A 10,623-nucleotide genomic window follows, 5' to 3' on the forward strand; every position below is an offset into this window, starting at 1 on the left:
CTTTTCCAATTTGTCGACTCCATGTCAACCTTTTTTTTTTTCCAGCCTGCAGCAAACCAGTTTGTCATTTTCCAACTGACCACTTGGCGGCGCAAGTTTGCTATTTAATTCAGTAAGCGCTCTTACGGCATCATTTACTTCTCCAGTCTAGCACTGCCACCACCATAAGAGACACCAATTTATGACTTAATTATTAAATCATTATATTAATTTAAAATCATAGAGGAATTCAACATCTCTTTAGGACTCTACACATTTTGGAAATCACATGGCTTAAACATATGAATGGATACATCTGAAAATTGACAAATAAAATTTGTATGAATGTGACAACAGTGTTATGCAATATATAGATTCCACATCTGTTCGCCATGAAGCTTTTTTCCTCACGTATATTTACATGTGGAGAAATGAGAATCAAAAAGTTGAAGACATTCTCTCTTAACTTGGCTAATGTTATCTCATAGTAAGGGCCCTGCTAAGAGTTTCAAGATGAGCTCTTAAGACGGAATACTTCCCCGGCGCAGTGCTTCACTTAGCAGACATTAATAAGGTATAGAGGCCCTAGATCGGTGTGCCTGAGCCAGATTGGCTGCTAGGATCTGCGGAAGCAGGATCTCTCTCTCTCACTTTCTCTCTCTCTCTTTCACACACACAGACACACACACAGGAACACGTAAGCAAGTTATATTCTCATGTTTTCCATATAATGAGAATTTTTGACTCTTGTTTTGCTTCGACAGTGTAAAACAATTCCTCTGGTTTACATGGACCCTGCACTCCCATGGCTGAGGGAATAAAATTAGGTGTTGAGGTGATCTAGGGTTTCCCACCAGACCCGCCGCGCTGCTCCCTTAGTGTATTAGAGCGGCATCAGTTTCAGGGAAGAGAAAGCATCCTGATATGCTGCACGCTTGGTTTTCCTTGAAGGAACGTCTGCGGAGAACAACTCATCAAGCATAACTAGATCAGAAGCAGGAGATTTTGTTCTTGTAAGCAGAAATTAACACTTCATTCCCCTTTGTCGGCAGAAATTCAACACTGCAGCCCTCGAAGGCTCTCCCAGGTAATAAAGGGGTAAATTCAATTATAGTAGAACAGGGCCACACCAAAACACAATTACCTCATTTTCTGGAGAAAAAAGGTCTTCTTTTCTAGCTGGCAGAGATTCACTATGAAGACTTGGAGACGGTGAACTGACATATCTCAGCTGTCATAATTATTAAAACATCAACTGACGTGTTGAAATTAAGTACTTGAAAGTCTGGAAAGTTATTTTCTAATTGTGACATTACTAAAGACATCGACAGTACTTTTGCCTTTACAAATTGTTTACCAAAGTGAGGTATAACAAACAGAAATACTAATTTTCCATCCTTCCATCCATTTTCTTCCGCTTATCCTGTTAAGGGTTGCTGGGGGGGGGGGGGGGGGGGCTGGAGCCTATGCCAGCAGCTACAGGCGAGAGGCGGGGTTCACCCTGGACAGGTCACCTGGACAGGTCACCTGGACAGGTCGCCAGTCCATCACAGGGCCAACAGACTTAAAGTACTAGAAAGCCTGGAAAGTTATTTTCTAATTGTGACATTACTAAAGACATCTACAGTACTTTTGTCTTTACAAATTGTTTATCAAAGTGAGGTATAACAAACAGAAATACTAATTTTCCGAGGCGACCACTGCACCACCGTGCTGCCAATTATATTCTGATTTTAATTTCTAAAAACAGAGAGCCAGACTTTGAAGAAAAAGTCAGTGAATACAGCAAAATAATTGCATTAATTATCTGAGTGTGCTTGTGTGAAACATGTCTATGTGCAATATGTGGTATTTATGGTCAATAAGTATGTGCAGCATAAAACAGAGTGGTAAAATTTGACTGCAGGGACATTTTTTTGAGTGTTTGTTGTGTGGTTTGTGGTGTTCGTTGACCGGAGGACATGTGCAGGCATCTTCAGGCACTCTGCTGAACTTGGTTTTAACCCACCTTGAGGGAGCCGGGTCCTTTGCTCGACTTTTATTCATTGATTTTTCATCTGCTTTTTAACTGCATCCAGCCACATTCTGTCATACGCTCTCATCTCTTCCACTGGATCCCCCCAGGGCTGCGTCCTTTCTCCTCTACTATTTGTTTAATATACAAATGAGTGCCGCTGTCAACACATCGGTCGAAATATCCTGAAATTTGCAGACGATTCAGTTATTGTGTCCTTGCTGAGCAGTGACGATCCTGATCATGGACCTGGAGTGAATGATTTCAATGAGTGGTGTAAATCTTCTTTTTTAAGCATCAGTTCAAATAAAACAAAAGAAATGATAACTGACTTGTGGAAGAATCCGTCAGATGTCCTGTCAGCTTTGACAATCGAGTCGTGGAGAGGGTTGACAATTATAAAGATCTCTGCACTCACTTGGACAACAAGCTGTCCTCTGAGCTTCATGTTGACGCCGTGTGCAAGAAGGCTCATCAAGCGCTTGTATTTTTATCGAAAGCTGCGTAATTTTTAATGTTGACAGTATTTTTATGAAAATGTTTCACTCATGGTTTATTGAATCCCTTTTAACACTCTGTTTTATTTGTCGATACGGTTCTCTTTCACTAAAAAATAGAAACAGACTGCAGGGAATTGTTGATCAATGTGAAAAAATTGCAGGCATCAACCTAAAGGATGTCTCTGCCCTCTATCAATCCAGAGTCCTTTGCAAACCCCCTTCAGTCCGGTGGATTCAGAGCCACCCTCTGGCTCATGAGTTCCTGATGCTTCCGTCAGGGTGGAGGTTTGTCCTGCCAAAATGCAGGACAAACAGATTTTAAAAACTCTTTTGTCCCTGCTGCCATTGCCCTGCTTCATATGTAGATTTACTTTTATTCATTGCTGGCCTTTGCTGCTATTTTTTTTTTTTTTTGTTTGGTTCCTTAGCTAGTTTTTCACTATGTTGTGCTGTCATTGTTGTTAGGTATGACTGTTGGAGTGTGAAGCTGCTGCAGACCAAATTACCCCTCGGGGATAATAAAGATTCCTTTAATCCTTGAATCTTGTCACCCCTCCTTCAATTACTTATAGAAACATTCCACTATCTATCGAAGCAAACCTTTATTGGTGTTTTAAATTATCGCGCAGTCACTTAATACAGCTTAATGAGCTGCCCTGTGTCATTTAGAAGTCTCTGTGGATTGGAAATGAAGAAAAACTGTAAAATTGTTCCAAAACCACAGTATCTCTTATGTGCTACATAACATCCTTTGATAAATAATATTCTTTAATCTCCATTCACCAAACCTCCCCTGAAACCGCGTGGACCCAGTTGGGAAGGCTGAATTCACACATTAAAAATTTTAGGGTAATATATGTTACACTTCTGGTTTCTAACATAAAACTAAAAACTCCAGGACAGAGATAGGGAATGTTCATCAAATTTAGCAGCTTGGTGTGTTGTCAACTTAGATGGGCTATCTGGATTTTGAGATTAAAGTTGATGATAACGGTTAAAAGAGATACCACAGAGACAAAGGGGCGACTTGCTAATCCCTTCATACGCATACACAAGCATTGCCCCGGGGTCAAACACCGCGTTTCCAGATTCACTTCCCAAGGCTGGATATGAGTCACGCATGTGCAGTAGAAGGCATGGCTGTCTCGGAAAGCTACTTCCGGTTTTGCTATAGCATTAAAACAATACTGTAGATTGTAAATGAAAACATAGAATGGTTTGTGTGGATATGCAGATATCCGGGGACTTTCAAAGTGAGCGACGACTTGAGGACAACAGAGAAATAAGAGTTCCATGTGTAATTGTACTGGAGGTTTCCAAACAGCACACCGCAAATCAATGTGTGACGTCATGGATTGATATGTCCAGAATCCAATAGCTTGTCTAGGACTTAGCTAAAGTAACCAATCAGCGTGGGTTTCTTCGTAGCGGCCTGTTTTGGGGCTTGGTGCGTGCTGTCCGCCTCGGCCTCCCCCTGAACCGTGGCTCTTCCATCTATCTGGCTGGGGAGGGGAAGAGGAGAAGCGGGGAGGGAATGGTGTGGCAGACAAGTAGCTGCACAACCACCCAACTGTAATGTGATACTATCCACCGTAAAACTACAAGATTCCGTGTTGGAGGACTTGCCATCTTAAGTGGATTTTCATGGAAGCAGATGGATTTGTGAGGAGGCGTCGGATGACAGCGGAGACTACAGGCAATGATCCCGGGGTTGCTGGTGCATCTGCCGGGGCAGAAGTTCGATGGTTGGGGGGCAGATTCTTGGGAGTTTCTGAAAGTATTGTCGGAAGTCTGACACCCCGAATAGGAGGCGAGACCGAGCTACCGACTGTAGATTGTATCCGTTGTGCACAAGATCGAACCGATGATTCTGAACCGGACTATGAGTGTTTACCCCAGGGAGCTTCCACTCGCACCCACATGTTGGCTGGAGCTGTTGCTGGGATCATGGAGCACTGCCTCATGTTCCCCATCGACTGTGTCAAGGTAGCTTAGCTCGATGGCGAACACGCTGATGCACCATGTTTATTCAATGAGCATACTCCTACAATAAGGGCCAACGTGTCTGTTAGCATGGCTTATTAGCCTTATCGCCACCATAAACACACATCAGGGCTGACGACTGTGAGGACAAGGTCAGTTAGCGCATCGCTAACTTGTTAGCATGCTATCATAAGTTCAACAACGTGAGCTAGCTGCTAGTTATAGTAACCTTTTGCTAGGTCAAACAGGCGCCTACTGGGCCATTTTCTGTTGAAAAAAATACCAGTTTGCTACCAAATTGTAAATGGTTAAATGTTGTAAAACCATTTTTTATAACGTGTTTATAGGGAGCTGACAGTGGACGCCAAATAAGTAGTTGGTATGAGTAAAAAGTTATGACGCAACTCCGTCAACACAGACTCAGATAAAGTCTGTGTATAATCAAAGCAGTTGGTAGGTTGTATGTAGTAGTACCACGTCTGCCACTTTTACCACGAAACACTATAGTTTTAAGACAACTAAGCTCCCACTGGAGCTCATGTCTTAAAATACAGCATATGGAGTTGTTGGAAAGTGGGCCTATTTCTGAAAGGATACACTGCATAGCTAATCGCCAAAGTTCTTTCAATCACATGTGAGTCATGCAATTACACTGAGCTGCTTCCTATCATGTGCTCTTATTTGTTATGCATGACCTAATACAAATAGGAGAGGGAGCATGACCTGTTGAACTTATTGAATAATGCCAGGGCTCAGGGCCAGAGAGATGGGACCAATGACAATGAGATTAGAAGAGACAGCTGTCCATGTCAGACTGAAAAGCTGCTCATGTGCCCAGGCTTCATCCATGTCTCCTCCACCTGTAGTCATGCAGCCTGCAAAATCCTGAATCTGGATCAATGTTTGGAGAGCTTCATTTTGTTTTGTGTTGTGTCTGTGTTACTGCTCAATTCATATCACCGTCTCCCTGTGTGAGCTGCAGGAAATCCTGGGCATTATGACTCAGCAAAATTAAATGAAGCACATGTAACCAACCAGATAAGCTAAGAAACGCATCCACGAAAATTGAAATTCATCTAATATGCATTCCAAATATTTGTCCTGTCGAGTTCCTCTGCTTTCCATCCTGTATTTCAGAGACTGTTGTAATTATAGTTTAGAAGAAGTGGGTGTGATTCTACCATAATATGTCCTAAATCCCAGCAATTAGGCGTGGATTTAAAAGTGTGTCGCATTTGTTATTCTGTCAACATTGAATGGAATTTCCACTCACTGAATGAAGTCTTCTGAGTTTTGTGGGGTTTTTTTGTTGTTGTTTTTTTTAACAAAGAATGGTGGACTCTGTGTTTACATTGACCAAAGCGGTCAAAAACATGGCGCTGTGCAAAAGCTGCAAGACCTTTGAACAGCTATGAATGAATGAGTACCAATGGGAAACATACAGGTTTTCCTCATATCTGCAGAGAAGTGCTAATGATGAGTTTATGTCCTGTAACTTGATGCAAGTTGCCGTTTCACTGTTAAATCGCTACAGTATAGAGTAACTTGAGGCCATGTTTATTCATTGCTAGAGCACTGCATGCACACACAACGGGGCGTGCGTTTGTCCATTCAGCTGGAAGTTTTATATATGTCACTGCGCGCACACAGTCCTCAGTCAACCCACATCAAATAACAGCAGACTCAACCTCTGATTCCTTGCACTTTACGTAATCTGTAATTATCTGTGTGTGTGTGTGTGTGTTAAAAGGAAGAGAGAAAGGTGTGCTTCAGGGTCAAAGGGAAAAGCGTAAATAAGCTGTGTCCACTTGTGACCTTGGAACTTGTAATTTCACACTTCCTCCTATTCAAATATGCATGTACACCAACACACACCTCACACACCCCACTTCCTTTATTTGAACCCTTATTGACACTCTACTCCATCAGGATCCTTTTCACTACTGTTATTCTTTGCTTTAATTGTGACAAAAGCTATAACTTCTGTTGATTTATGGGCTTCATGTATTTCAACTTGTAGTCCAAATCTTTCACCTTTGCTCTTATCTCTAATAACATTTGATCTGACAAACCTTACGGGGTGGGACACAAGAGCTGTGTTGACTTTGAACTCAACCATTTTTCAACCTCTTCCTCTTTTCCAGACAAGAATGCAGAGCCTCCAGCCCGACCCTGCGGCCCGCTACCGGAACGTGATGGATGCCCTCCGCCGAATTGTAGCCACAGAGGGCATTTGGCGGCCGATGAGGGGGCTGAATGCGACCGCTATCGGGGCAGGACCTGCTCATGCTCTCTATTTTGCCAGCTACGAAAAACTCAAAAAGACTCTGAGTGATGTCATCCACCCAGGGGCTAACAGTCATGTGGCTAATGGTACCATGAACATGCATATACACAAAGGCAGTTATGTGTTACGATTCATGAAATGAATTGGCGGCTTAATTTTGACGTCACTATTAGGTAGCACCACAGATATATCTGTCTTCTCAGATGAGACGGGAACTGTTGTAGATCTCTAGCTCACTTTTGTGAACTCATGTTTGAATCCACCTAAGTGACCTCGGCTACAGTCAGAAGATTCTACCACAATTTGGAATCCGCTGACGACCAAACCTTTCCTTATTCCATGTACTCCCTACTCTTTGTCTTCTCTCTTTTCCAGTGTAGTGGGAGGCTGGGTAAGTCCTCTTTCTCCCATCTAAACTGCTCTCTTCTGTCTTTTAAAGCACTTCTCTCTCAAAGATGCAATTAACTATGACGTCCACAAGGTGTCTCTGCTTGCTTAATTTTGGCCTCCTGATACCAGTCAGGTGCACATCTGTGCAACCTGCTCAGTTCTGCTAATATGCTGTTTTGGTCTTTTTAGCATGACGTCTTTAGCTGCGATGACGTCAAAAGATTCTTCCCCTTTTCTTTTAATTCTATGTTATTCTGTGTGTAGTAATTTCTGAGATGTGTTAATTTCAGGAGCAGCCGGTTGTGTGGCCACACTGCTTCATGATGCAGTCATGAATCCAGCTGAAGGTGAGTGTAACCTTTTATATCACAAAATAGAATTTAAAAGTGGCTACTTTCAGTGCAGGTGCTACATCTGGCCAAGTATCTGTATAAGGTGGCCTTCATGCCACATGGTGACACCTCACAGCTGCCCTCTGTGCACCTGCCCAGACATGTCAGTAGAAGGACATTGGTCCCAGCCGCTGTGTGCAGCTGTTGGCGTGGAGCAGCTGCCTGCTATTGAAGTGTTTTACATCATACTGTATGTTTGTGAGGCTTCAAGCATTTTGCACCTCAGACTAATTCCTTTCTTTCTGTCTATATCACCTTCAAACCCATGGATATATTTTGACTTCATCACCCGCCGATGTGTCCCTAGTTGTGAAGCAGCGCATGCAGATGTATAATTCCCCCTACCGCGGCGTCTTGGACTGTGTACGCGCCGTGTGGCAGCGAGAGGGCCCCGCAGCATTCTACCGCAGCTACACCACCCAGCTGACCATGAACGTGCCCTTCCAAGCACTCCACTTTATGACTTACGAGTACCTTCAGGAGCTGCTCAACCCCCACAGACAGTACAATCCCACGTCTCACATGTTGTCGGGAGCTTTGGCCGGGGCCATCGCAGCTGCAGCCACCACACCTCTGGATGTCTGCAAGACCCTGCTCAACACCCAGGAGTCTCTCACCCACAGCTCCCTGTCGTCTGGCCAAGGTCCCGGTCAGGGCCAAGGCCAAGGAGCCCACAGACATATCTCAGGCTTGGCCCATGCCTTTCGGACAGTGTACAGGCTGGGCGGCCAGCAGGGCTTCTTCAAGGGAGTCCAGGCCAGGGTCATCTACCAGATGCCCTCCACAGCCATCAGCTGGTCCGTGTATGAGTTCTTTAAATATGGACTCACCCAGCACCAGCACAAGAAGAGGAGGGCACAGCAAATGGAGTCTTAGATGTAGACGGTTCCTCTAATATGAAGTCAAAAACGCACATAGAGTCCCACCTCAGCTGTTCCACTCCTTTCAGACACAGCAGATAAGAACGACAGTTTTAGTTGAAGTTCCTGCCACACCATTTCAACACTAGTGATGATTTGATCTGTTTTTTTTTCTCCCTACTACAGGGCAACATTTATACAGTGTTAGAACTAGTTTAACTGGAGATTAAAATTCAAGATACACTGCTGGAAAAGTAGTCAGCAGAGGGCAGTAGCCAGGTTGTTTCAGAAGTCTTATTTTCAACCCAGCCTTACCTCAAGATTGCAAATAAAAATGTGAACTGGCTCCTGATACAGACCTCCTCCTTTTTAATAATTTTTTTAAACAGAATTTTCTCCCATTGATATTAAACTTTCTTTTTGGTGTCTCAATATTAGACATTCTCCAGTCCCTGATGCAAAGTTTTGTCTGCCTAAATCTACAGTTTCAACATATTTTAACCATTCATAATCTTTGGAAGAGCATTAGGGTCATTTTTTTTTTTTTTTTTTTACTTGAATTCTGAGTTTAAAGATAAAAGTCAGATTTTTTTCCATTATGACATTATTCAGACAATTCAAGTACTTTGTTTTATCTTTCTAAAAGTAAAAACTGGCATATTGCTCTAATTCTCTGGAGAGAGAAAAAATTGGCCCAAAATCAGATTTTTCCTCGTAATACAAAATATTAAATTGCTGAGTTGATTAAACAGTCACTATTTAATTGAAATCTATAAGAATTATGCAAATGTGGTTATTTAAGTGAATCCCTCCCATGTATATTTTTATTAACCAATATGTGTTGATGATGAGATATTGATTCCACAATTTCCAAAGGCCATGGATCCGATTGAGCGATCCCCTTTTTTTTCTGAAGTTTTCTTGTTCTCCCATGCACTAACCATTTACGTGACATTTCACTGCTCAATCTTGAGGGATGGCGGTTATTTAAATTCTCTTTTCCAAAGAAAATTAGTTTTATCAGGAGTTCAGTATACCAGAAAAATTGACACTGTACTTGTGTTCGCGTCCAGTGGAAGCTGTCATTCTTACAGGTTGATGTCTGATTGTTTCCAACGCTGAATTGCACTCATCGAATAAAGATGGAGCAGCGAGGACTCCCACTCACTGCCTCCAACATGACGTTAGCCAACTTCGATGTATTTCTTCGTGAATATGCATGTTCCCCGATCGTCTAAAAAGAGCCCCTTCAAGTCACATCTGGTGGTGCGTGTTTGTGTGCGTGGGGGTGGGTGGTCGAGTTTCATTTGTTGTGATTTGAAGGCAGGTACAGTTGTTTAGTCTTCAGCACAGGTGCAGATCTCAACTCTGACCCTCAAGAATGAAAGTAAAAGTTGATATAATGGACACCAAGCTGAGAGAGAAGCCGCAGACTTCAGCAAATGATGCGTGATGAAGTCTGCAGGAATGATGTTTGGAACCAGTCAAAGTAATGATTTCTTAACAGGTGTCAACACCCGTGTAGATCGTGTTGGGTTGTATACACAATTTGTTAATTTTGTCTCATCACTTATGATGGTACCTTGGTGACATCAGGGAAAGAAACAGCCACGATATACACATCTCCATCCATCCATCCATTGTAGTCCGCTTATCCTGATTAAGGGTCATGGGGGGGCTGGAGCCTATCCCAGCAGCTTTCAGGCAAGGCAGGGTTCACCCTGGGCAGGTTGCCAGTCCATCACATAGACAGACAACCATTCACACTCACAGTCACACCTACGGTCAATTTAGAGTATCAATCAGCCTAGTCCCAATTGCATGTCTTTGGACTGTGGGAGGAAGCTGCAGTACCAGAGAGAACCCACACAGGCACAGGGAGAACCCACAAACTCCACACAGAAAGATCCCGTGCCCGAGCCGGGACTCAAACCCTGAACCTTCTTGCTGTGAGGCAACAGTGCTGACCACTGCACCACCATGCAGACTTAAACAGAGCTCCTTTTTTGATAAACTATCTGTACAATACACATGTGATGGGTGTTACGGTGGTTAGCACTGTTTCCTCAAACCAAGAAGGTTCTGGGTTCGACGCAAGGGCTAAAGTACTTCTGTGCGGAGATGGCATGTTTTCATGCCAAGAACATGCCGGTTAGGTTAACACGTCACTCTCAAATGCCCGAGAGTGGTTGTCTGGTTCATGTGAGTCCCTGCAATG

The 10,623-nt window shown here is 43.2% G+C and overlaps 1 protein-coding gene across 1 annotated transcript; it reads left to right on the forward strand.

Moving 5' to 3' along the window:
- Positions 1-3,939: 3,939 nt before the first annotated feature.
- Positions 3,940-9,592, forward strand: slc25a28 (solute carrier family 25 member 28). The gene is made up of 4 exons (XM_086180947.1): positions 3,940-4,479; positions 6,621-6,849; positions 7,444-7,500; positions 7,853-9,592. Exons 1-4 carry the CDS (start codon positions 4,138-4,140, stop codon positions 8,419-8,421), a joined length of 1,197 nt encoding a protein of 398 aa, XP_086037073.1. The 5' UTR covers positions 3,940-4,137; the 3' UTR covers positions 8,422-9,592.
- Positions 9,593-10,623: the final 1,031 nt, after the last annotated feature.

Source organism: Aulostomus chinensis, chromosome 16 (genome assembly GCF_037954235.1).
Source record: "Aulostomus chinensis isolate RoL2024-O1b breed Wild chromosome 16, RoL_Achi_v1.0, whole genome shotgun sequence".
NCBI lineage: Eukaryota > Metazoa > Chordata > Actinopteri > Syngnathiformes > Aulostomidae > Aulostomus > Aulostomus chinensis.